Below are 26,514 nucleotides of genomic sequence, written 5' to 3' on the forward strand. Positions count from 1 at the left end.
AGCTATATTCTGTAAACCTTAAAAGCCTTTATTGACATTTTTCTACTTGACATATTCACAGATGTTAGCAGGTGGAACATGATCTCAGCCCACCTAGCTCAGAGATAAGACAATATCACTGAACTACAAGAGCCCTCATACCTCTTTGTCCTTTTTTTCCCCCAATCAACCTGTTCAGAGATGTTATTGCACACTTCTGGAGCAGGAGGGTTTTGAACCCAAGTCTCTCAATTCAGGGTTAGATATACTACTATTGCACCACAAGAGGACACTTTCAAAACTCCTTGTGAATGGTGCTGGTAGTTAAAAGCAGGTTTGTGGACTTGAGATAAGAGGAATTTTTTTTGGAGGGCTCTTGCAGGGCAATGGTAGTGCTCCTACCTTTGGACCAGAAGCCATAGTTAAAATCCCACCTGGTCCTAGGTAGGTCACAACATCTCTGAACAGAGAGTGATTAGAAATATCTTGACAGGGATTTGTGACTTTTGGTTTGTAGAAAGGTTGGTAAAATGTGGAGAGAAAGTTGAGTCAGTTTCATTCATACCCAAAAAGACTGTTTTACATTCTGAACTGATGTAAGCTGATGTAATGCCACCATGCTAGATATGCAAACACAAAAGGTTTTCTGAAATCAAGAAAACAGGACATAGAAATCAAACATACTGTAACAAGAATTTAGACGCACGTCACAAGACTGAGCTTAAGTAACTTGAAAGAGATAATTTTACAGTAAAGGTATCTTATTTGAGATAATGCCTTATATAATTATATTTTGCTTGTGAATGCATCAGTGTTCTTAAAAACAAAATTTATACTACAGCCAATATTCTCAGTTTGACACAAAATGGCATAGCAACTATGCTTTAGTGTTGATAAATGCCTTTGACTCCATGCATCGTCTATTTTTGACTCTAGTTAAAATACTGTGGAGCAGTGTTTGACTGGAATATTTCCACAGAAGGAAATGAAGACTTGAGTTCAGACCACACATGTACTTTCTTGGGACATCACTGGAACAAAACTGATAGTAGATCTCTTACTGTGTTTGATACCTGAGGAGGGAGTGGGAACTCTTACAAACAGGTTATAAAATATACCTATAAGCAAACTGCATCTCAGGTCCATCATCCATCCATCCCAATTCCTTCATTTTCTGCCACAGGCATACTGCTCTTTTCACAGCTAACTCATACTGCTCAATTGGTGTCAAGAAATACTCATTTTCTCGACCAAAGACAGTATCACCATTAATGACATGTTCTAATAAAAGAAAGAAAGCAAATGTGAAACTAAAACATTTAATATTACTTAAATTGAACCAATTCAAAACTAATGTTAAATTAATCAAAGTTGAGGATCTAAAACACAACTCATATTTCATTGTTAATTAAATTCTCTTCTGTGCTCCTAACTTGTTCCTCCCCAACACCACCCCCTACAGGACAGACACTGTCACCTCCCACAGCCCACCCAACCCCCTCCCATATGACAGGCACCATCACCCACTACCGCCCCAATACGACAGTCACTGTCACCCCTTACTGCACCGCTCCACCCCCACTCCCCCGATATGACAAACACAGACCCCCCCACCCGTCCCTAAAGCGAAAGGCCTAGCACTGTTCCCCTCCCACCCCAACCCAGCCAGATATCGTCCCTCTCCCCTCCCCCACTCCACAACCCGAACCCGGACAGGGACTGTTCCCCTTCCCCCGGGGTCAGGCACTGTCCCCCCTCACACCCCGGGGTCAGGCGCTGTCCCCCCAGGGTCAGACACCTGTTTCTCCCCCCCTCCCCAGGGGCCGGCACTGGTCTCCCTTCTCTCCCCCCACCCCGGGGTCAGGCACTGTTCTCCTCCCCCCCGCCCCCGGGGTCAGGGCACTGCTCTCCTCCCCCCCCCCCGGGGTCAGGCACTGCTCTCCCCTCCCCCCGGGGTCAGGCACTGCTCTCTCTCCCCCCCCCCCCCCCAGGTCAGGCACTGCTCTCTCTCTCCCCCCCCCCCGGGGTCAGGCACAGCTCTCTCTCCCCCCTTCCCCCCCCCCCCCCCCCCGGGGTCAGGCACTGCTCTCTCTCTCTCCCCCCCCGGGGTCAGGCACTGCTCTCTCTCTCTCCCCCCCCCGGGGTCAGGCACTGCTCTCTATCTCTCCCCCCCCCCCCCCGGGGTCAGGCACTGCTCTCTCTCTCTCTCCCCCCCCCCCGGGGTCAGGCACTGCTCTCTCTCTCTCCCCCCCCCGCAGGCCAGGCACTGCTCTCTCTCTCTCCCCCCCCCGCAGGTCAGGCACTGCTCTCTCCCCCCCCCCCCCCCCCGGGGTCAGGCACTGCTCTCTCTCTCTCCCCTCTCTCCCCCCCCCCCGCGGGTCAGGCACTGCTCTCTCTCTCTCCCCTCTCTCCCCCCCCCGCGGGTCAGGCACTGCTCTCTCTCTCTCCCCCCCCCCCCGGGGTCAGGCACTGCTCTCTCTCTCTCTCCCCCCCCCCCCCGGGGTCAGGCACTGCTCTCTCTCTCTCTCTCCCCCCCCCCCCGGGGTCAGGCACTGCTCTCTCTCTCTCTCCCCCCCCCCCGGGGTCAGGCACTGCTCTCTCTCTCTCCGCCCCCGGGGTCAGGCACTGCTCTCTCTCTCTCCCCCCCCCAGCGTCAGGCACTGCTCTCTCTCTCTCCCCTCTCTCCCCCCCCCCCGCGGGTCAGGCACTGCTCTCTCTCTCTCCCCCACCCCGGGGTCAGGCACTGCTCTCTCTCTCTTCCCCCCCCCCCCCCGGGGTCAGGCACTGATCTCTTCCCCCACCCCCCCCGGGGTCAGGCACTGCTCTCTCCCCCCCGGGGTCAGGCACTGATCTCTTCCCCCACCCCCCCGACCGGGCTCAGGCACTGTTCTCCTCCACCCCCCTCCCCCGACGTTGGGCACTGTTCTCCTCCCCCCCCCCCCCACCTCCTCCCCGGGGGTCGGGCACTGTTCTCCCCCCCCCCCCCTCCTCCCCGGGGGTCGGGCACTGTTCTCCCCCTCCCAGGGGTCGGGCACTGTTCTCTCCCCCCCACCCCCACCCACCTCCTCCCCGGGGGTCGGGCACTGTTCTCTCCCCCCCACCTCCTCCTCCCCGGGGGTCGGGCACTGTTCTCTCCCCCCCACCTCCTCCCCGGGGGTCGGGCACTGTTCTCTCCCCCCCCACCTCCTCCCCGGGGGTCGGGCACTGTTCTCTCCCCCCCTACCACCTCCTCCCCAGGGGTCGGGCACTGTTCTCCTCCCCTCTCCCCCCCCCACACCTCCTCCCCGGGGGTCGGGCACTGTTCTCTCCCCCCCTACCACCTCCTCCCCAGGGGTCGGGCACTGTTCTCCTCCCCTCTCCCCCCCCCACACCTCCTCCCCGGGGGTCGGGCACTGTTCTCTCCCCCCCCACCACCTCCTCCCCAGGGGTCGGGCACTGTTCTCCTCCCCTCTCTCCCCCCCCACCTCCTCCCCGGGGGTCGGGCACTGTTCTCTCCCCCCCCACCACCTCCTCCCCAGGGGTCGGGCACTGTTCTCCTCCCCCTCGCCCCCCCCCACACCTCCTCCCCCGGGGTCAGGCACTATTCTCCTCCCCCTCGCCCCCGGGGTCAGGGCACTGCTCTCCTCCCCCCCCCGCGGGTCAGGCACTGCTCTCTTCCCCCCACCGGGGTCAGGCACTGCTCTCTCTCTCCCCCACCCCGGGGTCAGGCACTGCTCTCTCTCTCCCCCACCCCGGGGTCAGGCACTGCTCTCTCTCTCCCCCACCCCGGGGTCAGGCACTGCTCTCTCTCTCTTCCCCCCCCCCGGGGTCAGGCACTGCTCTCTCTCTCTTCCCCCCCCCCCGGGGTCAGGCACTGCTCTCTCTCTCTCTCCCCTCTCTCCCCCCGCCGCGGGTCAGGCACTGCTCTCTCTCTCCCCTCCCCCCCCCAGGGTCAGGCACTGCTCTCTCTCTCTCCCCTCTCACCCCCCCCCGCGGGTCAGGCACTGCTCTCTTCCCCCCCCCCCGCGGGTCAGGCACTGCTCTCTCTCTTCCCCCCCCCCCCCCCACCGGAGTCAGGCACTGCTCTCTCTCTCTCCCCCACCCCGGGGTCAGGCACTGCTCTCTCTCTCTCCCCCCCCCCGGGGTCAGGCACTGCTCTCTCTCTCTCCCCTCTCACCCCCCCCCGGGGTCAGGCACTGCTCTCTCTCTCCCCTCCCCCCCCCAGGGTCAGGCACTGCTCTCTCTCTCTCCCCTCTCACCCCCCCCCGCGGGTCAGGCACTGCTCTCTCTCTCTTCCCCCCCCCCCGGGGTCAGGCACTGCTCTCTCTCTCCCCCCCCCCCCCCCCCCGGGGTCAGGCACTGATCTCTTCCCCCGGGGTCAGGCACTGCTCTCTCCCCCCCGGGGTCAGGCACTGCTCTCTCCCCCCCGGGGTCAGGCACTGCTCTCTTCCCCCACCCCCCCGACCGGGCTCAGGCACTGTTCTCCTCCACCCCCCTCCCCCGACGTTGGGCACTGTTCTCCTCCCCCCCCCACCTCCTCCTCCCCGGGGGTCAGGCACTGCTCTCTCCCCCCCCGGGGTCAGGCACTGCTCTCTCCCCCCCCCAGGGTCAGGCACTGCTCTCTCCCCCCCCGGGGTCAGGCACTGCTCTCTCCCCCCCCCGGGGTCAGGCACTGCTCTCTCCCCCCCCCCGGGGTCAGGCACTGCTCTCTCCCCCCCCCGGGGTCAGGCACTGTTCTCCTCTCTTCTCTCCCCCCCCCCCCCCGGGGTCAGGCACTGTTCCCCTCTTCCCCCGGGGTCAGGCACTGTTCTCCTCCACCCCCCCTCCCCCGACGTCGGGCACTGTTCTCCTCCCCCCCCCCCCACGTCCTCTCCGGGGGTCGGGCACTGTTCTCCTCCCCCCCCCCCCCCCCCCACCTCCTCCCCGGGGGTCGGGCACTGTTCTCCTCCCCCCCCCCCCCCACCTCCTCCCCGGGGGTCGGGCACTGTTCTCCTCCCCCCCCACGTCCTCTCCGGGGGTCAGGCACTGTTCTCCTCCCCCCCCCCCACCTCCTCCCCGGGGGTCGGGCACTGTTCTCCTCCCCCCCCACCTCCTCCCCGGGGGTCGGGCACTGTTCTCCTCCCCCCCCCCCCCCCACCTCCTCCCCGGGGGTCGGGCACTGTTCTCCTCCCCCCCCCCCCCACCTCCCCCCGGGGTCAGGCACTGTTCCCCTCTTCCCCCGGGGTCAGGCACTGTTCTCCTCCACCCCCCCTCCCCCGACGTCGGGCACTGTTCTCCTCCCCCCCCCCCCACCTCCTCCCCGGGGGTCAGGCACTGTTCTCCTCCCCCCCCCCCCCCCCACCTCCTCTCCGGGGGTCGGGCACTGTTCTCCTCCCCCCCCCCCACCTCCTCCCCGGGGGTCGGGCACTGTTCTCCTCCCCCCCCACCTCCTCCCCGGGGGTCGGGCACTGTTCTCCTCCCCCCCCCCCACCCCCCACCTCCTCCCCGAGGGTCGGGCACTGTTCTCCTCCCCCCCTCCCACCTCCTCCCCGGGGGTCGGGCACTGTTCTCCTCCCCCCCCCACCCCCCACCTCCTCCCCGAGGGTCGGGCACTGTTCTCCTCCCCCCCTCCCACCTCCCCCCGGGGGTCGGGCACTGTTCTCCTCCCCCCCCCCCACCTCCTCCCCGGGGGTCGGGCACTGTTCTCCTCTCCCCCCCACCTCCTCCCCGGGGGTCGGGCACTGTTCTCCTCCCCCCCCCACCTCCTCCCCGGGGGTCGGGCACTGTTCTCCTCCCCCCCCCCACCTCCTCCCCGGGGGTCGGGCACTGTTCTCCTCCCGCCCCCCACCCCCCACCTCCTCCCCGGGCGTCGGGCACTGTTCTCGTCCCCCCCCCCACCCCCCACCTCCTCCCCGGGCGTCCGGCACTGTTCTCTTCCCCCCCCCCCACCTCCCCCCCGGGGGTCGGGCACTGCTCTCCTCCCCCCCACCTCCTCCCCGGGGGTCGGGCACTGTTCTCCTCCCCGGGGGTCGGGCACTGTTCTCCCCCACCCCACATCTCCTCCCCGGGGGTCGGACACTGTTCTCCCCCCCCCCCACCTCCTCCCCGGGGGTCGGGCACTGTTCTCCTCCGCACCCCACCTCCTCCCCGGGGGTCGGGCACTGTTCTCCTCCCCCCCCCCCCCCCCCCCACCTCCTCCCCGGGGGTCGGGCACTGTTCTCCCCCCCCCCCCCACCTCCTCCCCGGGGCTCGGGCACTGTTCTCCCCCCCCCCCCCACCTCCTCCCCGGGGCTCGGGCACTGTTCTCCCCCCCCCCCCCCCCCCCCACCCCCTCACCGGGGGTCGGGCACTGTTCTCCCCCCCCCCCCCCCTCCCAGGGGTCGGGCACTGTTCTCTCCCCCCCACCTCCTCCTCCCCGGGGGTCGGGCACTGTTCTCTCCCCCCCCCACCACCTCCTCCCCAGGGGTCGGGCACTGTTCTCCTCCCCTCTCTCCCCCCCCCCCTCCCCGGGGGTCGGGCACTGTTCTCTCCCCCCCCACCACCTCCTCCCCGGGGGTCGGGCACTGTTCTTCCCCCCCCCCCAGGGGTCGGGCACTGTTCTCTCCCCCCCACCTCCTCCTCCCCGGGGGTCGGGCACTGTTCTCTCCCCCCCACCTCCTCCCCGGGGGTCGGGCACTGTTCTCTCCCCCCCACCTCCTCCCCGGGGGTCGGGCACTGTTCTCTCCCCCCCCACCACCTCCTCCCCGGGGGTCGGGCACTGTTCTCCCCCCCCCCCCCACCTCCTCCTCGGGGGTAGGACACTGTTCTCCTCCCGCCCCCCCACCTCCTCCCCGGGGGTCGGGCACTGTTCTCCCCCCCCCCCCCCCCTCCCAGGGGTCGGGCACTGTTCTCCCCCCCACCTCCTCCCCGGGGGTCGGGCACTGTTCTCCTCCCCGGGGGTCAGGCACTGTTCTCCTCCCCCCCCCCCCCACCCCACCTCCTCCCCGGGGGTCGGGCACTGTTCTCCTCCCCGGGGGTCACGCACTGTTCTCCTCCCCCCCCCCACCCCACCCCACCTCCTCCCCGGGGGTCGGGCACTGTTCTCTCCCCCCCACCTCCTCCTCCCCGGGGGTCGGGCACTGTTCTCTCCCCCCCCACCACCTCCTCCCCGGGGGTCGGGCACTGTTCTCTCCCCCCCACCTCCTCCTCCCCGGGGGTCGGGCACTGTTCTCTCCCCCCCACCTCCTCCTCCCCGGGGGTCACGCACTGTTCTCCTCCCCCCCCCCACCCCACCTCCTCCCCGGGGGTCGGGCACTGTTCTCTCCCCCCCACCTCCTCCTCCCCGGGGGTCGGGCACTGTTCTCTCCCCCCCACCTCCTCCCCGGGGGTCGGGCACTGTTCTCTCCCCCCCACCACCTCCTCCCCGGGGGTCGGGCACTGTTCTCTCCTCCCCCACCTCCTCCCCGGGGGTCGGGCACTGTTCTCTCCCCTCCTCCCCGGGGGTCGGGCACTGTCCCCCCCCCCCGGGGGTCGGGCACTGTTCTCTCCCCCCCCACCACCTCCTCCCCGGGGGTCGGGCACTGTTCTCTCCCCCCCACCTCCTCCTCCCCGGGGGTCGGGCACTGTTCTCTCCCCCCCACCTCCTCCTCCCCGGGGGTCACGCACTGTTCTCCTCCCCCCCCCCACCCCACCTCCTCCCCGGGGGTCGGGCACTGTTCTCTCCCCCCCACCTCCTCCTCCCCGGGGGTCGGGCACTGTTCTCTCCCCCCCACCTCCTCCCCGGGGGTCGGGCACTGTTCTCTCCCCCCCTCCCCCTCCTCCCCGGGGGTCGGGCACTGTCCCCCCCCCCGGGGGTCGGGCACTGTTCTCCTCCCCCCCGGGGGTCGGGCACTGTTCCCCCCCCCCCTCCTCCCCGGGGGTCGGGCACTGTTCCCCCCCCCCCTCCTCCCCGGGGGTCGGGCACTGTTCTCCTCCCCCCCGGGGGTCGGGCACTGTTCTCCTCTCCCCCTCCCCCTCCTCCCCGGGGGTCGGGCACTGTCCCCCCCCCCCCGGGGGTCGGGCACTGTTCTCCTCCCCCCCGGGGGTCGGGCACTGTTCCCCCCCCCCCTCCTCCCCGGGGGTCGGGCACTGTTCCCCCCCCCCTCCTCCCCGGGGGTCGGGCACTGTTCTCCTCCCCCCCGGGGGTCGGGCACTGTTCTCCTCTCCCCCTCCCCCTCCTCCCCGGGGGTCGGGCACTGTCCCCCGTTCCGCCTGTCACTCACCGACCGCTCTCCGGATCCGAGTGCGCTCCGCGCCGCCATCTAACAGGTTCACTAACTTCTCCAGCGGGAATCCCGGAGCCGTCCTCTCGCTCGCTATGTCCGGATTGATATCTGCGGGCTGTACTTTGTCCGGGCCCTTTGCTGCTGCCCCCACCGCCGCCATTCTCCTCCACCTCCACCTCCAGCTCCAGCTCCCGGCTCGGCAATGACCTGCTCCTGGGATCTGCCCTGCCCATACCGCCTCCTATTGGCGCAACCCGCCCTATCCCTCTGTGGATTGGGTCAACACAACGCCAATCGACCTGTTTTTGTCCAATGGGATAGCTGACAAGTTGCTGGTACACAGACAACAGGTAACAGGCGCTGTTGTGACTGCAGGTCTGGATCATTAACTCTGATTCTATCAGATACTACCAGACTTGCTCAGCTTTCCAGCAACTTCTGTTTCTGACTTTCAGCATCTGCAGTTCTTTGTTTGTATTAAATCACAGAACACGTTACCTTGCTCTCCATCCATGTTGCCTGACCCGCTGGGATCTCGAGCATTTGTTGTTTTCACCATCACAATCTGCTATCTGGAGCAAGATTTTATCAATGTACCAGGGGTGATATCTTAGTTTAGACAACGCACTTTAGGTGTGGGGACCCAAATTGAATCTATGTTTTAAGCTAAGGTCCTTTTTTTTTGACCGAAAAGAATCTTGAATGAAATAATTCCTCCGTGTGTGTGTGTGTGTGTATGGGTGAATGAGAGCGAGTGAACGTGAGTGTGTTTGTATGTGGGAGAGGTTCTGTATAAGTGTGCGTGTATGAGAGAGAGGAGCGTATATAGTATCTGGATCAGTGGTGCTGGAAGAGCACAGCAATTCAGGCAGCATCCGACGAGCAGCAAAATGGACGTTTCGGGCAAAATGAAGGGCTTTTGCCCGAAACGTCGATTTTGCTGCTCGTCGGATGCTGCCTGAATTGCTGTGCTCTTCCAGCACCACAGATCCAGAATCTGGTTTCTAGCATCTGCAGTCATTGTTTTTACCAGAGTATATAGTATGGCGGGGTTACCTGTAGTGTGACATGAATCCAAGATCACGGTTGAGACTATCTTCATGGGTATGGAACTTTGCTGTCAGCTTCTGCTCGATGATTTTGCGTTGTCGCATATCTCAAAGTTCGCCTTCGAGGACGCTGACCTGAAGATTGGAGGACACGTGGAGGACCCCCATTTAACTTCAGCAGGGAGACCTCATACAGTGGTCTTTCCCCACTGAACTTTCGCAGCAATTGTCTAAAACCTTAGATTAGATTAGATTACTTACAGTGTGGAAACGGGCATGTAAAAAGAAATGCACCCAGACCCATTCCCCTACATTTACCGCTTCACCTAACACTATGGGCAATTTAGCATGGCCAATTCACCTAACCTGCACATTTTTTCAATTGTGGGAGGAAACCGGAGCACCCGGAAGAAACCCACACAGACACGGGGAGAATGTGCAAACTCCACACAGACAGTTGCCTGAGGTGGGAATTGAACCCAGGTCTCTGGTGCTGTGAGGCAGCAGTGCGAAACACTGTGCCACCATGCCGGCCCCTTAGTTTGTCTCTTAGCATGTAGTCTTGGACCTTGGAATATGTCAGCCCCAACACTCGGTCAAAGACCAAGTTTCAGGCTGACCAAAGAGCATCTTTCACCGAGTTGATGGTCCTCCAGGCACAATCGGTGTGTATCTGGGTGTGCATCCCACGGGTATAGCACCATGTCCAGCCCAGCAGCTCTAATTATCTAGGGACAAAGACTTTAAAGGTATCTGGATTTTGAATTTTAATCAGCAGGCTATCTCCTAACTGATTAAAGGATTCAACAAGGGCAGCTAGTTTTAAAGTTGTTAAAGTCTTGCTTTAAATACTGTCTAGTACCTCCCTATCATACCATGCCTGAGGAAGGAACAGCGCTCTGAAAGCTTGCAATTTCAAATAAAATCCTTTGGACTTTACCCTGGTGTCTTATAATTAAAACATTCGCCATGGATTATCTTCCAGCTTCCACACTGTTAACTCTGGTTAGTCTTGAGGATCTTCCAGACAACTTATATTTATGTAATTCAACACCAGCAGATAGAAATTACTCGAAGTCCATGGAAAACTGCTAAGTAAAAAGAAATGCACCGAAGATTGTTAAAAAAAATTGCATCTACTTTGAAGTATTTTATGATATATAAACATTCATGTTCTTGAATCTTGAATATGTTAGATGTAAGTATATTAATGGAATTAAGAGTTTAGCTCACTTGGCAACAAAATTATATAAACTGAATGATAAGACATATTGCTTTGAAATGTACAAACAAGTATCATCTTAGTCAGATTTCAATACATAATAATACTTCATTCTGGAGGGAATTCTGCATTATCAAGGACCCTTCTATTAGTTAAGATGTTAAAGCAATACACTGACTGCCTCTTTAGGGCAATGTAAATGCTCTCATGTCACTTGGTAGAACAGAGTCCTTCATGATTGATTCGTTGGTCATTTGCTGTTTTTGGTATCTTGCTACGTGTATCCTGGCTACAGCATGAACAATGATTACATTTCAAAATGTAATTAATTCGTTGATAGGTCAATCTAAACCAAATTAGGTCACGATTGGGTGCCTGTGATGGAAAATCTTCTTCCTCAGTTCTAAGTCTTGTAAAATGCCAATAGTTGTCTGTAAGTAGAAGTAACAATTTATTTGGAATGTATAAAATATTGTAGTATTATGGTAATTGCAATTCTTGAAGCAAAAAATATAAACCTAATTAAACCATTAGTTTCCACAAAGTAAAATAAGCATCTATTTTATTTCAAAGTTATAAGGTACAATGACACAAACAGATATGGTGTCAGTACAGCTGAATATAACAGTTTTCTTCCTGTAATTATTAATTGAACTGAGTAACTATAATCACATTCATGGCGACGTGAATTTGATACACATTTTATACACAGAAAAGTAATAAATCCCCAAAAAAGGAGCAGTGAGAAAAATAAACTCCATTCCATAATTAGTGCTGCTTGATATATTTTATCAGACTATGGTTTAGTGTAGTGATGTGATAGGTATAAAACTTACCCAACAGTCAATACCTATTCAGTAACACCTCAAAGGCAATATTTGCAAACATATACAGATAACTGTTACCATTATAAACAATACTAACTGTCATTTAAACAGTGTTAGCCAAACTGTACTTTTTCACAACCGTGTTCAAGTAAAATGCAAGAAAACATTTCAAATTTATATACTGTGAATCTAATACACAGAGAGCAAAGCTAACAGCAGCCCAAATTCAAATATACTTTTAAGTGATTTCAGAGTTACATTCATAACCAATTAAGGTTTTTTTTACAGTAAGCATTGTATCCATGACCTCAAGACTAAATACCAAAACTTATATATTAGTATTGTGAAATATATGAGAAATAACATGAAACATAAAAATACTGCACCAATTAACCACATGAGCACTTCTTAAAAAAATAAGTTTGACCTTAAACCAATAGTCACTTTATTTTTTGTGCTATGTCCATGAAATTCTACACATTCTGTCAGGCTACTTTTCATGATTTCTGAAGACTGAATAAAGTAATGAAGCATTAAAGAAAAGTACCAAGCTAATAATTTACTACAGTAATGTCTTAATAAAATTAGTATAGAATTTAAAATATTGTCTGGAAGATACGTACAGATTTCTAAAGTGTTTAGGTCAATTGTTACTCTGTTTGCTGTAAAAGTTATAATTGTGCAGACCCCAGTCATTACTCAACCCATGTGTATAGACAATTATCCCACTGAGAAACATGGTATATATTTCCAAAATACAAGGTGTTCTTTTATCTAAATTCAATTGCTAAAAATCAGCAGCTTACAGCTCTGAATCTTCCCGGCAGATTCTTGTGAATTTAGCTGAAGGCTGTATATGTGTGTATCTATACAAGGATTTATCCATAAAATACTACTATCTATCATTTACCTTACTGTTGATCAGGAACTCAAGATTAATAGTAAAATATATATGCAGCATTTACAATGATGTAATCTTCTAGTCACAACCTTTTAATTCAAATATAATTGTATCAAGAAACCAAGACACATGAGTCATTTAAAATCTGGTCAAATGCAGGCACAAAAAACTTGTTTTGATGATACAAAACCCAATATTGTAATATGTCTCACCATGCCATCCTGTCAAAGGGAACACTCTATTATGTTCTCATTAAACAGTTAAGAATCACTACTGCAAAAATTCAGTTGATGTTATTTAGATGGAAGGACCTTTGCATAAAAATTATGCAATGTTTGCGAGAACATAATTAACTCAATGCAGATCATATCATCAGTTTTAGCAGTGTGTAATGGATTTATAATGTTGATGCATCACTCAAACTCTGCTTTAGCATATCACCTTCCAGCTTCATCCAGTGTCAGTGGACCCTAACTGTTTGTCTTTCTTCAAACTGCTATCTTCACCATAGACAGTACTCTAGTGTGTTCACCAAATAACCAGATTTGGTGAGTCAATAGAAACAACATTCTTTATATCCAAAAAGGCTGGCCATCCATTCGCAGCAGAATAAACATTTCATATTTCATTATTCTCTGAAGTAAGACAAGAACATTAAATGAACTCTACAATGATCGCATAGCAAATCAGTCAAGTAGAACTGGTGCCAAGTTTAACCAACCAGTTAAATTCAGTTGAGGCAGGAAGGCGCAGCATTAACCAGCTTTCTGTTCTGTACTGAAAGTGGAGGTTTTCCGTAAATTTTCTTTGACTTTGATAAATTCAGGAGCATTCTCTTGTTCCTCTCCACTCCTCTCTTGTTCTCGTTCCAACTGCAAGACAACATTTACAACATGTAAATATTATAATAGGTCCTTGAATAGATTTTGACTTGAACTTGCTACAAGTGACCCACAGATGTTGTGAAGCATTTGATCAGGTCCCTACGTAACATATTAGATTAATGACTTTCTCTTTTTGATTTAGTACTCACTGATCATCAAGGATTTACAGAATTATCCTATTGCTATTCAGAAGATTGTAAAGCTTTCTTTACAAATCCCATTCATCCCATCTCAAATTCCATAACAATTACAAAGTTTATTTCTACCCCTTACAATAACATTTTTTAAATGTTGTAAAGGTGCTGTGCCATGAAGCAGTTTCAGCAACAACATAGGGAGACCAGCAACCAAGTTGGGCAAGCAGTCACACAGACTAATCAGCATTGCTACAGACCGCCATGGGTGCACTCGGGGACAACTTTGGATATGTCCTGCTCCCACCAGGGAGATATATGTAATAGAGATGGGCTTACAATGATAAACAGTCAGGTAGGAATGGCTCTGACAATTTTGGAAGTTGACGCTGGAACTTTGTGCAGATTAATGTGTAATCCTCACGTTTCATCTTTAAAAAGTGTTAGGTAAAGGGGTAAATGTAGGGGATTGGGTGGGTTGCGCTTTGGCGGGTCGGTGTGGACTTGTTGGGCCGAAGGGCCTGTTTCCACACTGTAAGTAATCTAATCTCCTGTCCCACCCATCTCAATTAATGTTTCAGTAATGCTGATAAAGCATAACTCCCCAATGTTGAATATCACTTTCAGAAATCATTAAAGGAACCATGGATACAAAACATTGAGGAACACAATGTTCATCACTAAGGTTGGTTTGGTTAATGCCACCATAGATGAAGCTGTACAGATGAACTGTACAGTTACTAAACTGTCAGCATCAGAAAGAGAAGGAACCAATTTTAAGAAAATAATCCGCTTGGCTTCATCTTCAAACTGTCATGTCTCAATTGTTGACATCAGAAGTAACTAATGCATGGTGCTTGAAAAAAAAGTCAGCAGATGCCAGGAATCCCAAGTCCCACTAGGATTGCAATGACGCATAGTTCATGGACGTGCAATCCTTGACTATTAAATTGTCTAATTGTCAGCACTCTGAAAATCAGATTTGGGAGTCCTAATGTAGAGATTGGACCAGCTAACAGCAGGTCTTTCACAGCATAGTTCTTTTAGATAGCAGGCCTATCCCTTCAAACATAGCCCTAGAACACCCCGGGGGATGGTGCCTAGGAATCTTTTTGGGGTTACATCAGGTATCTTTTGTGATTGCCAACTATGGAGAAGATTGCGCCTAAAAAGCTAATAAATCCCAAGTAACTATAGCAAAATAGGATAATCACAACACAAACACTGAGAATTCTGTAGAATATCTGTTTGTTCAAATAGATGTTAATAATAATGATCTAATTGTCAATTGATTATGAGCTTTGGTTAATTGTCAGTTAGTTTACTTAAAAGAGTAAAGCATTCAAGTTATTCAGCAAACCAAACAGCTTGCAAACATTGCAGGCCAGTGTCAGTCAGTCATTCAATACACAAAGCCCAGGAGCTCTTAAAAAAAAGAATTCTCTCAAAGGCAAGGTGCACATACAACACAAACCTGCTCTAATCTTTGCTGTCTTTTTTGGAGCTGAAGTTCAAAAGGAGATTTTATTTTCCGTGCCTCCTCTTCCTCCTTTCTCTGTCGAATCAGCTGATCTCTCCGCCTGTATTCTAGCACCCTCTGTAGCTCTGGCTTGTTTTCAGAACCCAAACCTCTGCAACAAAAAATGTTAACTGAAATCTCTGGTGGCTTTGTCCATGGAAAATCAAAGTCAAATTTTGCTTCTACTGGTTTTGCTGGTGTCACACTGATGTGGATCTGGAGCTCCTGACACTTCAGAAACATGCAAGTCAGAATAATTGAGTAAGTTACAAGATAATACTTTTTATGTTCTTAAATTACAGCTAATATATGTCTGGATTACAAAAATAAAGAGAAATGAAGTGCACAAAAAGATCATCCACTGGTCCTTCCTTCTACCATGGAGGGAAAAAATACACAACCAAAAATACTGAACATTCAGGAAAATCTCTGAAAAAATCCAATATGAATCATTAAGGCATTCAAACAAACCTCAGAGGCAAACATGCCAACAGGAAACTCCTATAAGTAGCAGTTAACCAACAACTCAACATGTACATCTGCAATCAAAAGGTATGGCGCTGGAAAAGCACAGCCATTCAGGCAACATCTGAGGAGCAGGAGAATCGACATTTCGAGCATAAGCTCTTCATCAGCTCGGTCCTGACAAAGAGCTTATGCTTGAAACATCGACTCTCCTGCTCCTCGGATGCTGCCTGACCGGCTGTGCTTTTCCGGTGCCACTTTTTTTGACTAATCCCCGGCATGTGCAGTCATCTCTTTCTCCATGTACATCTGGAATGTAAGCTGAAAGGGTTTGAAAGAGGAGTCACATTATAACATATTTTGGTATCATGTAGATCGCTGATTACCAATTGTCTTGGATGTAACTTAATGTAAATTTGTATTTTGTGATAAACAATTTCATTATACTTATGAGATTTGTTCCCATGATTGTTTCAGGTGCATGCATCAAAAACAACGAATGTTTAAAATTTGAATGGAACATTCATTTCTCTAAATGTGATACACGATTGATCCTCTGCAGAAGGAAAATACTTAATGTTTGTCTGTTACCTTTTCCCAACTTATTAGTTTTATTTACGTGAAGCTGCACATGTCAAGAGACCATTTGACCTTGGTAGGGCATCACTTAAGCATTGAAACCATCGTCACCCATGATCAATATGTTGCAAGCCCTGCTGAAGGGTGAAGTGCAGTACCCCGATTAATATCTTGTCTCTTGTTTTATAACACCTCAAAACAAATTGGAGTTAGAGGAAGATGAATAAGAAGGGTTTCGAGGGATAAGGACCAAATGTGACTTGGTCAGATTGGGATGTCTACTTAGTATGAATGAGTTGGACTGAGGGTTCTGCTTCGTGCTGTACAACTCTATTACTTTTACCTCAACAAGCTCAACATAAAGCAAAAACTAAGTCTGTGACGTTCCCAACACATTTCCTTTCTGCCACTTTAGTTATAATTGAAACAAAGATTTGTAAAATACCCAGTCTACCAGTCGGGGCTGGTGGTGGGAAAGGAGAGGAAAGCAACAAAAAAAAGGGGAAAAAAATGTCCTGGGCACTTTTTTGACTGAATTTAACAGTTTTACAACTTCTTCAACCCATCCGTTTTCTATTGTCCATGTTAACAACAGAGGATGGCTGTACCAATCAGTGGAGTGCCATTGCACATACACGATATCAAATGTTGCTTTGAAACTTGAATCCTGCAACAAAAGAGTTGTGTATTTTAAACAAATGTATAAAAGGTTGCCAGAGCCAAAGAAACACAAGTAGATCCAGGAGAAGCCCTTGGGAGTAGTCTTCAAAATGCTGACCCGTGTTTGGAATTTTGATGGTTCATTTCTGCTTTGTTTTAATAGACACTGTGTACTTTCCTGTAATTTATCCACTCAGATTTCCCTTCAGGAGTTGCCCTTTTTGTCCTGCTACTCCTAAAATGTGCATAGTAATTTAGTAGCCCATCAGCTTTTGTTTAGCCTGATGCAGTTGTGATTTGGAAATGGATTAAGATCAACATGAATGCCTGTTAAAATTCTCCTCCTGTTACCGGTGTTGAGTGTGCATCTGCCATGCTTCACAGTAGAGCGCTAGCTCCTGTGTTGTGAACACACTCCAGTTCACCACCTGGGGTCTATCTGCCTTTCATCTGTCACAATTCAAGACCATAGCAGCTTTTTCCTCTGATTTCCCATTCCCTCTCCCTTTTGTGCTATTTTCTATAACTGTTTGTCTCCGCTAAACTCATCTTTGTACTTGGCCAATTACCCCTGTTTATTGCCTTTCATCAACATTGCTTTGCTTATTTAATCTCACCTGCTTTCCACCCAATTACTAACCTTTCTCCTTCATTCTCATTTCCCCTTCACAGCCATTTTCCCCACTGTTGTACTTTCCTAAAGTCAGTTACATTCTTTGATCTTTCCAGTTCTGATGAAAAGGTAGTTGACCCAAAATGTTTACCCAACTTTTTTCTTTCTGCATGTACTGCTGCACTTGTTGATCATTAACAACATTTTCTGTTTTTATTTATTTCAGACTTCCAGAATGCATATCATTTTAACTTTGTTAAAAGTGAATCACCTCTGTTACAGTATAGTTTGTCTTGATTGTAAAGATATTGTATTAGATCTGCTTTTGTCATTATCTGACCATATATTGATGTTTCCCACAATGTTTGTTTTGCAATTACCTGCTTTGTTATACAGCTGTTAAGCTGGAAGGTAAAGGCAACATTATCAATTTTATTTACAAACTCATTGTCAAACACTATTTTAGAATGTGAGAAGTTTTTAAACCAATATTTTCAGAATAGACAAGTTAAATTAGACCAATGTTATCAATGAAAGTATTTGAATTTCACTAATTTTATTTCTTAATAAACTTGATTCTTATTTCATAGAGCAAATTTTATGGAGTGCCACGACATTGTATGTCTGCCAGAGAGTTACTACTTCATTCACTTTGCCAACAAACAAGTTATTCACCCCAACTTGGGCATCAGGCTCCCTAGTGTTTATAAATCCTTAACTGAACAGCAAAGATAAAGAAAGGCTAAACTGGAGGCTGGTACAATTGCAACATTTAAGAGGAATTTGGATGGGTATATGAATAGGAAGGTTTGGAGGGATATGAGCCGGGTGCTGGCAGGTGGGACTAAATTAGGTTGGGATATCTGGTCGGCGTGGACAGGTTGGACTGAAGGGTCTGTTTCCATGCTGTACATCTCTATGACTCTATTACTCCGCTCTGAATTGGTCACATGGCCCCTAAAACTATTAAACATTAGTCAATAGAAACACAGCAATGGAGCAGAAGCACAACATGCAGCCCAATGGAATTTGCATCTCCTTAGTACTCAAACTCACCTAAATTCTATTAATTTCCTTTTTTCCCCACATGGTACAAGAAACTGGACAGTGACAATACATGTTATGAAAGTTAGAGTGGGTACCTCCAGGTGGTCCCCTATATCTCAGGGCGTGCAACCACTTGCACCCTTTGTCCACAGAGGTCAGCTCTGAGAATACATCAGCATCACATTATGACACCAATTTTCCAGTAATGTTAATCACTGCTGCACAGACCTCTGAAAGCTATTACAGAGGAACCTCGATTATCCGGCATTTGATTATCCAAATCAAATACTCCATGCCCAGCTGGATAATTGAAGTTCCTCTGTAATTGGTACACTGACTGACATATGTATATAAGTGACTGGACCCTGACTAATTTCTGTGCAGTTCCCTGACTGACTTACCAAGAATCTCAGGCCTGGATGCAATGTACCTGCAGGAAAGACTGGGACCCAGTCACCTACATTGTTATGGGACGACTGACCCAGACTGTCCCAACAGCTGACTGACCATGGCCATGCTCCTGGAGTGAGATCACACACTGCCCCTAACAGACTGTGGTGACACCCCTCAAGTGACGACTGCTCTCCCTCCTTAATATGAGTGAGGACTACTTGCTTTAGCCTTTGAGACAGGGCCATTTGCATGACACACCTTCAGTTTGTTTGTCAAATAAGTTTAAGTGTAAGATTGATGCAACAATGATACACAGCAGCTTCTGCTCCTTTGACTGATCTTTGCTGACAACCATGACAAGCTGCTTGGTTTTGTGTCTGAACTAAAAGATAAGACAACACAGAAATATGGTGAACCTGTGCATTCTGAACGAGACATTACAAGGCAAGGCAGAGACACTGGGAGCATTCAAATAGACACAAAGTGAATTAGCACTAAGAGACCAAGCAAGGAGTCCTCAGATGCACTTTGCTTCAATCCATGAAGGGTGGGAGACAATAATGACATGGGTTACTGTAGGTGAGAAGTGGCAAATTGATAGTCACCACCACCATGCTTTTGATGGAGTGTGGGGAAACAGTGCAGCACCATCGTTAGCATGTGTAAGCTGTAGAGCTGGGGTTCATGAGGTAATATTGGGAGATGAAGATGTAAATATTAGAGCTTACCAAGAATACACTGCAAGAGTGTACACAAGCTTTGTACTGATGTAGTTAACAGGGAGTGCAGGGGAGGAAGTAACATGAAGGTTTGTGGCCAGATTGCTAAGATATGTCTGTGACTCACTCAATGAAGTCATCTTCCATCCTTGTCCAATTTATAAATATATGGATGGAAATGGACAATGGCTGCAAACACACCTGGAATGGGTGGGGTAAGTATTTTTTTTCTGTTTCAGCACATGTGCTCCACTTGTGAGTGATATCTCTTCATGGAGAACTGCATTAATCAGGCCTTTACACAGAACAGGGTGTAGACATCTATAATGATACAAAATAAAATGTTCTTACAAAGTGCCCCCAGACTCAAAATGTGAACTCTGTTTTCTTTTGTTTTCCCCACAAGTGCTGCTGGACCTGCTGAGTTTCTCCAGCAATTTCTGTTTTTGTCTATAGTCGTATTGTTCTGCATGTGAACTGCATACCCAGTGTCCAACACTGCAGGGTACAAATCCTGGCCACCATTAATCTTGACCATGTCTTTAGTCATTACAGATTGACCACAATTATTTCATCACTGGTAACTTTACAAGTATCACCCGTGGGCCACAACTTACAAAGACACCAGAACAAGGAGTTTCATTCCATTCATCTTGAACTGTAAGCATTCACCTACATGCTCTCACATGCGATGTTATCTTTCTTGAGTATTACTGGGAGGTGAAGACAGATTTCAGTAATCCCACTGAATTTACAATCTCTCCTTTATGTGCATGATGTGGATTGTGCTGCATAAATTGAAATAAGATCCATGATGTCCAACATCCAGGCATTCCCTAGTCTCCCTTGTTAAGAATCCTCCATGTTCTACTGCATTGAGGAGTATGCTACACGGTCAGTTGTGTGGGGTCAATACTGACTGCTCAGATCACAAAGATTACTCCTCAGATTACCCATGTTGTTTCTGATACTCCCCTATTTCTGAGTTTCCTTTCAATCCTACCACAGCAGGGATACACAATTTGATCAAGCTTTGCTCTTGCATTCCATTCTTTTGGTTATATAGTTCCTCTATTCCATTGCCTTTGTTCATTGTGGTTCTGTGTTGTCACGTCAAATTTTAAGTTCTAGACTCTTTCTAAATTCCAATCAGAACTATTTCAGTTCAGTTCATATAGTCATTTATTTTATCTGCCAATCTGGAGTACTTCAGAACTTGCCTGCATAAAATTTCATCTGCTGAGAGAAAGTGAGGACTGCTGATGCTACAGAGTCAGAGAGTTCTACTATGAAAATATAATCTATCCCAGCTTTCCTTTCTCCAAGTTAACCTTTCCTGCATCTCACATGTGATTGTATGCCTTTAACAGCAGAGTACAATGATGAGTCAAGACCAAGATGACACTACATAACCGGTAGCATGCTAGACCAATGATATATATAGAATTTGCTCCATAACTGAAAACGATCAGTTTATCTGTTAAGAAAATTGGTTACAGATTTATCAACAAATTAAACCTATGCTACTTTACCAATCCATATGAGAGTGATCAATCCATGGAAGAGAGTTGAAGAAAGCACCAGGGGTTGGGGTGACTAATGGGCTTAGTATTGGAAGTGCTAGAGAGGGCAAAAGAGAGTTGAGAAATGGGGAAAAGAAAGCAATGGAAGGCTTGAATGTTGACAGTGAACAAAGAAATAGTCGCCTTCCAATGGGCAAGAAAGAAATATGGGTAGGGTTAAATTGTGTGAATGTAAATGCACAGTGAACAGACTGGGCAACTGAAAGTAGAATTTGAAAGAAGGGCACCACTTTGACTGGGACAACACATCCATCCCAGGACAGGCTAAAGAGAGACACGTATGGGAATCCCTAGAGGCCTGACATTCAAACCAGAACTTCATCAATAAACACATCGATTTGGATCCCATTTGCCAACCTCTGAGAAATGATATCTTACATCTTAAGGGACCAAGACACATAAATAGAAAGCGGGACGTAACACCAACACTTTACCAGAGGCTTACTGATGAAGTTACCTAGTATGGCGATGAATTGTCTGAAAATAAGTCTTCCAGCTCAGCGAGCAAATTTACAACCTGAAGGATATTCTGCTTCTGCACTGGGTCAACATAATGCAGCTGAAAATGTGTTGCTGGAAAAGTGCAGCAGGTCAGGCAGCATCCAAGGAACAGGAGAATCGACGTTTCAGGCAAGAGCCCTTCTTCAGGACCATTCCTGAAGAAAGGCTCATGCCCGAAACGTCGATTCTCCTGCTCCTTGGATGCTGCCTGACCTGCTGCGCTTTTCCAGCAACACATTTTCAGCTCTGATCTCCAGCATCTGCAGTCCTCACTTTCTCCCCGTCAACATAATGCAGCCTATGATGTTTCTCCTCAGTGTGATTTCTGATGCATCCATTAATCTGACGGTAAACAAAGCAGCAACCATATCAACAGCAATAGAAGAGTGGAGTTGGATTAAAACGTAGGGCCTCCTTTAAGTCAGATTGATTTTTAACCACGTTGATGTGTTTGACCTCTATTTAATTTACCCAGTGTTGGCTGTGCCAATCAAGGAGTTTGCTTGAGGCTGTCGTCAGCTCTAACAAAATCAATGAATGTCTTGAAAATATAGAGAACATTTTTGTGAGAGCAGTGGCAACAAATACCATAAATGCCTTAGGGAATTGATTGGTTCACCAAAACCTTCAACAAATTATAATGTCCAGAGAAACAAGGCAGTGTCTTACTGAACTCAGCGTGGAGATAGTTTTCCCCTTTCCTTCTTTAGTTTAGTTACTTACAGACATTCTCTGGCATTCTCTGAGGAATTGAAGATTCTACTTGCAATTCCCCTAACCCTGGAACCTCTGGAACATCTAAATCAGAGAATTTGGAGGGAATCACTGCAGTTAAATAAAGGCTAGGAGGAGAAAGTGAGGACTGCAGATGCTGGAGATCAGAGCTGAAAATGTGTTGCTGGAAAAGCGCAGCATCCAAGGAACAGGAGAATCGACGTTTCGGGCATAAGCCCTTAAAGGCTACCCTATACTAAAAGGACCTGTCAGATTTAAAACACAGCTCCACATTTCTGAATGAACCTGTTCCTGTCAGAACTGCAGAGCTCTTGCTTAATGTGAAAAAGCGGCAGAGGGGTAACCTGAGAGAGATTGCCACTCCTTGAAAATCTGGCCCAAGGTTTCATGCTCACCATCTGCTCAGTACAGAGGTTTATTCTGAAGACAAATAAGAGAACCTGTGCATTTTTACTCTTTTCCCTGGGTTCCTGTTAATTATCAAACCAAAACTCCAAGGTAAAAGGGCAATATAAACAAGGTGAAGATACAAAGTACATGTCACTGCAAAACCAGAAACATATTCAATAAAGGCCACTACCAGGATTTTGAAAACAAAAATAAACTTTTAACTTCTTTCACTCCTTAGAACAATGGGAAACAAATAACTTTGTGGCAACTTGACCAAAGATAAACTTTGACTGTTCAAGCCATTTATCACTTGAGAGTTGTATTTTTAAATTAGTTGTTATTTAACGATCTGCTAATCTTATTTCCAGCCGCCTCTGAAGTCCACACCTACTCTTGTGTTTTGTTTAATTATATGGAGGGATTTCTAATCAACTAACTCAATAATTGTTGCTCAGTAGTTAACGTGACTGGCTATTTATTTTGGTTCCAGCACACAATGAAGCATACAAAGGTCTTATTAAGTAACTCATGCACCTAAGCATTCTGCCAGTTCACTGTTTCATAAAATGCATTTCTGGCCAAAGAGAAGGTTCTATCAAGATTAAGGTGACACGATCTGACTACTCTTACCAAAGTTTAGAGGGATGGATCCTAAAGAGAGAGTAAGAAGAGCAACATGAAAAGTTGTTGGCGGACAGGATCAAGGAAAACCCTAAGGCTTTCTATAGGTATATCAGGAATAAAAGAATGACTAGAGTAAGATTAGGGCCAATCAAGCCTAGTAGTGGGAAGTTATGCATGGCATCAGAGGAGATAGGGGAAGCACGAAATGAATATTTTTCATCAGTATTCACACAAGAAAAAGACAATGTGCTTGAGGAGAATACTGAGATACAGGCTACTAGACTAGATGGGATTGAGGTGCACGAGGAGGAGGTGTTAGCAATTCTGGAAAGTGTACAAATAGATAAGTCCCCTGGACCGGATAGGATTTATCCAAGGATTCTTTGGGAAGCCAGGGAGGAGATTGCCGAGCCTTTGGCTTTGAACCTTATGTCGTCATTGTCGACAGGAATAGTACCAGAAGACTGGAGGATACCAAATGTCCCCTTGTTCAAGAAGGGGAGTAGAGACAACCCTGGAAATTATAGACCTGTTAGCCTTACTGCAGTTGTGGGTAAAGTGTTGGAAAGGATTATAAGAAATGGGATTTATAATCATCCAGAAAGGAATACATTGATTAGGGATAGTCAACACAGTTTTGTGAAGGGTAGGTTGTGCCTCACAAAACTTATTGAGTTCTTTGAGAAGGCAACCAAACAGGTGGGTGAGGGTAAAGCAGCTGATGTGGTGTATATGGATTTCAGTAAGGCCTTTGATAAGGTTCCCCATGGTAAGCTATTGCACAAAATACGGAGGCATGGGATTGAGGGTGATTTAGTGGTTTGGATCAGAAATCGGCTAGCTGAAAGAAGATAGAGGGTGGCGGTTGATAGGAAATATTCATCCTGGAGTTCAGTTATTAGTGGTGTATCACAAGGATCTGTTTTGGGTCCACTGTTGTTTGTCATTTTTATAAACAACCTGGATGAGGATGTAGAAGGATGGGTTATTAAATTTGCGGATGACACCAAGGTCGGTAGAGTTGTGGTTAGTAACGAAGAATGTTGCAGGTTACAGAGGGACATAGATAAGCTGCAGAGCTGGACTGAGGAGGTGGCAAATGGACTTTATTGCAGAAAAGTGTGAGGTGATTCACTTTGGAAGGAGTAACAGGAATGCAGAGAGATCTTAATGGTAAGATTCTTGGTAGTGTAAATGAGCAGAGAGATCTGAAGTGTCCAGGTACACAGATCCTTGAAAGTTGCCACCCTGGTTGATAGGATTGTTGAGAAGGCATATGGTGTGTTAATTTTTATTAGTAAAGGGATTGCGTTTCGGAGCCATGAGGACATGCTGTAGCTGTACAAAACTCTGGTGCGGCCACATTTGGAATATTGCATACAGTTCTGGTCACCGCATTATAGGAAGGATGTGGAAGCTTTGGAAAGGGTTCAGAGGAGATTTTCTAGGATGTTGGCTGGTATGGAGGGAAGGTCTTACGAGGAAAGGCTGAGGGACTTGAGGCTGTTTTCATTAGAGAGAAGAAGGTTGAGACGTGACTTAATTGAGACGTATAAGATAATCAGAGGGTTAGATAGGTTGGACAGTGAGAGCCTTTCTCCTCGGATGGCGATGGCTAGCATGAGGGGACGTAGTTTTAAATTGAGGGATGATAGATATAGGCCAGATGTCAGAGATAGTTTCTTTACTCAGAGTAGTAGGGGCATGGAACACACTGCCTGCAACAGTTGTAGACTCATTAACTTTAAAGGCATTGAAATCATTGGATAGGCATATGGACGAGAATGGGATAATGTAGGTTAGATGGGCTTCATAGTTCCGTGCAACACTGAGGGTCGAAGGGCCTATACTGCGCTGTAATGTTCTATGTTCTATGGCTTGTGCCTTCTCTCCCCCAACCCCAGAAGAGAAGTCCACAGTCAACCAACTGGCCAGTTATAGATCCACTGTATTGGGTTGTGGATGCGTTAAACAAACTTCTGCAGGGACCTGCACCCTCCACTGGCAGCAAGACTCTCACAGAGAGCTGCCAACCAATTGAGCTGGCTGACAGTCATACAGCCATAGAGATGTACAGCACAGAAACAGAACCATCAGTCCAACCTGTCCAGATATCCTAAATTAATCTAATCCATTTGCCAGATTTGGCTCATATCCCTCAAAACCCTTCCTATTCAAGTACCCATCCAGATGCCTTTTAAATGTTGTAATTGTACCAGCCTCCATCATTTCCTCTGGCAGCTCATTCCATACACGTACCACCCTCTATGTGAAAATGTTGCCCCTTAGGTTCTGTTTAAATCTTTCCCCTCTTTTTTAAACCTACATCCTCTGGTTTTGGACTACCCCATCCTGGGGAAAAGACTTTGACCATTCACCCTATTTATGATTGCCCCACATGATTGTATAAACCTCTTAAGGTCACCCCTCTGCCTCCAACAGTCCAGAGAAAATAGCCCCAGCCTATTCAGCCTCTCTCTATAGCTCAAACTCTCCACCCAGGCAATATCCTTGTAACTCTTTTCTGAACCAACATCCTTCCTATAGCTGGTACAGCAGTATTGCAAACAGTATTCCATAGTGGCCTAACCAATGTCCTACATGGCTGCAGCACGACCTCCCAACTGCTAAACTCAATGCACTGATCAATAAAGGCAAGCAAACCAAACACCTCCTTTACCGTTCCTGATGAAGGGCTTTTGCCCGAAACGTCGATTTTACTGCTCCTCGGATGCTGCCTGAACTGCTGTGCTCTTCCAGCACCACTAATCCAGAATCTGGTTTTCAGCATCTGCAGTCATTGTTTTTACCTCCTTTACTACCCTGTCTATCTGGAACTCCACTTCCAAGGAAATATGAACCTGCTCTTCAAAGTCTATTTGTTCGGCAATGCTCCCCAGGGCCTACTATTTAAGTGTACAAGTCCTGCCCTGATTTGCCCTACCAAGATGCAGCATTTCACATTTATCTCTATTAAAATCCATCTGCAAGTCCTTGGCCCATCAGCTCATCTAACCAAGGTCCTATTGTCCGCTGAGGTAACCTTCTTTGCTGTACACTACACCTCCGATTTACCTCTTGTATTCACCTCCAAATCATTTAGATATGACAAAAACCAGTGGACCCAGCACCAATCTCTGCAGCACACCGGCAAGAACTGATCGCACATACCTCTTGCTCATTGATACTAGAATATTTACTTCTTGTTTTTATTGGTGGGAAAATCCTTCAGTCTCTTGCCAGGCCTCAAGTCTCCAACGGAGATCAAAGCTGGGGATCATTTTAGAATCATGGAGAGTTCTGGAGAGGTTTCTCTTTTGAATTTTTTATTTTGTCCTGGATAAGTTCCTCATGTCTGCTAAATGTCTCCTGGTATTGGTTGGTCTATAAATTGGAATTGATCAGTGGAGTGGCTGGATGTTATAGGAAAACAAGGATCCCCAGGATCTTGAAATCCAATTGGTGAAAGCAATATAGTGCAGCATTTCT

The 26,514-nt window shown here is 48.8% G+C and overlaps 2 protein-coding genes across 6 annotated transcripts in view; both read right to left on the reverse strand.

The window, feature by feature from the left end:
- LOC122559256 (peroxisomal acyl-coenzyme A oxidase 2) overlaps window positions 1-8,363 on the reverse strand; it is a 37,545-nt gene extending 29,182 nt beyond the window's left edge. The window contains exons 1-2 of the mRNA XM_087994359.1: window positions 8,178-8,363; window positions 1,098-1,260 (exon numbers count right to left, since the gene is read on the reverse strand). Coding sequence (XP_087850485.1) covers window positions 1,098-1,260; window positions 8,178-8,340 — 326 coding nt within the window. The 5' untranslated portion in view covers window positions 8,341-8,363. The remainder of the gene's footprint in view (window positions 1-1,097; window positions 1,261-8,177) is intronic.
- A 2,633-nt stretch (window positions 8,364-10,996) lies between these two features.
- The window catches only part of LOC122559039 (protein FAM107B), a 213,864-nt gene continuing 198,346 nt past the window's right edge, over window positions 10,997-26,514 (reverse strand). For all 5 annotated transcript variants that reach the window (XM_043708195.2, XM_087994362.1, XM_087994363.1 and 2 more), the window contains 2 exons: window positions 14,672-14,828; window positions 10,997-13,051 (listed from right to left, as the gene is read on the reverse strand). In XM_043708195.2, the coding sequence (XP_043564130.1) occupies window positions 12,935-13,051; window positions 14,672-14,828 (274 nt within the window). In that variant the 3' untranslated portion in view covers window positions 10,997-12,934. The remainder of the gene's footprint in view (window positions 13,052-14,671; window positions 14,829-26,514) is intronic.

Source organism: Chiloscyllium plagiosum, unplaced genomic scaffold (assembly GCF_037043375.1).
Source record: "Chiloscyllium plagiosum isolate Xiang-an unplaced genomic scaffold, Cpla_swu_hap1 HiC_scaffold_14, whole genome shotgun sequence".
Taxonomy (NCBI): domain Eukaryota; kingdom Metazoa; phylum Chordata; class Chondrichthyes; order Orectolobiformes; family Hemiscylliidae; genus Chiloscyllium; species Chiloscyllium plagiosum.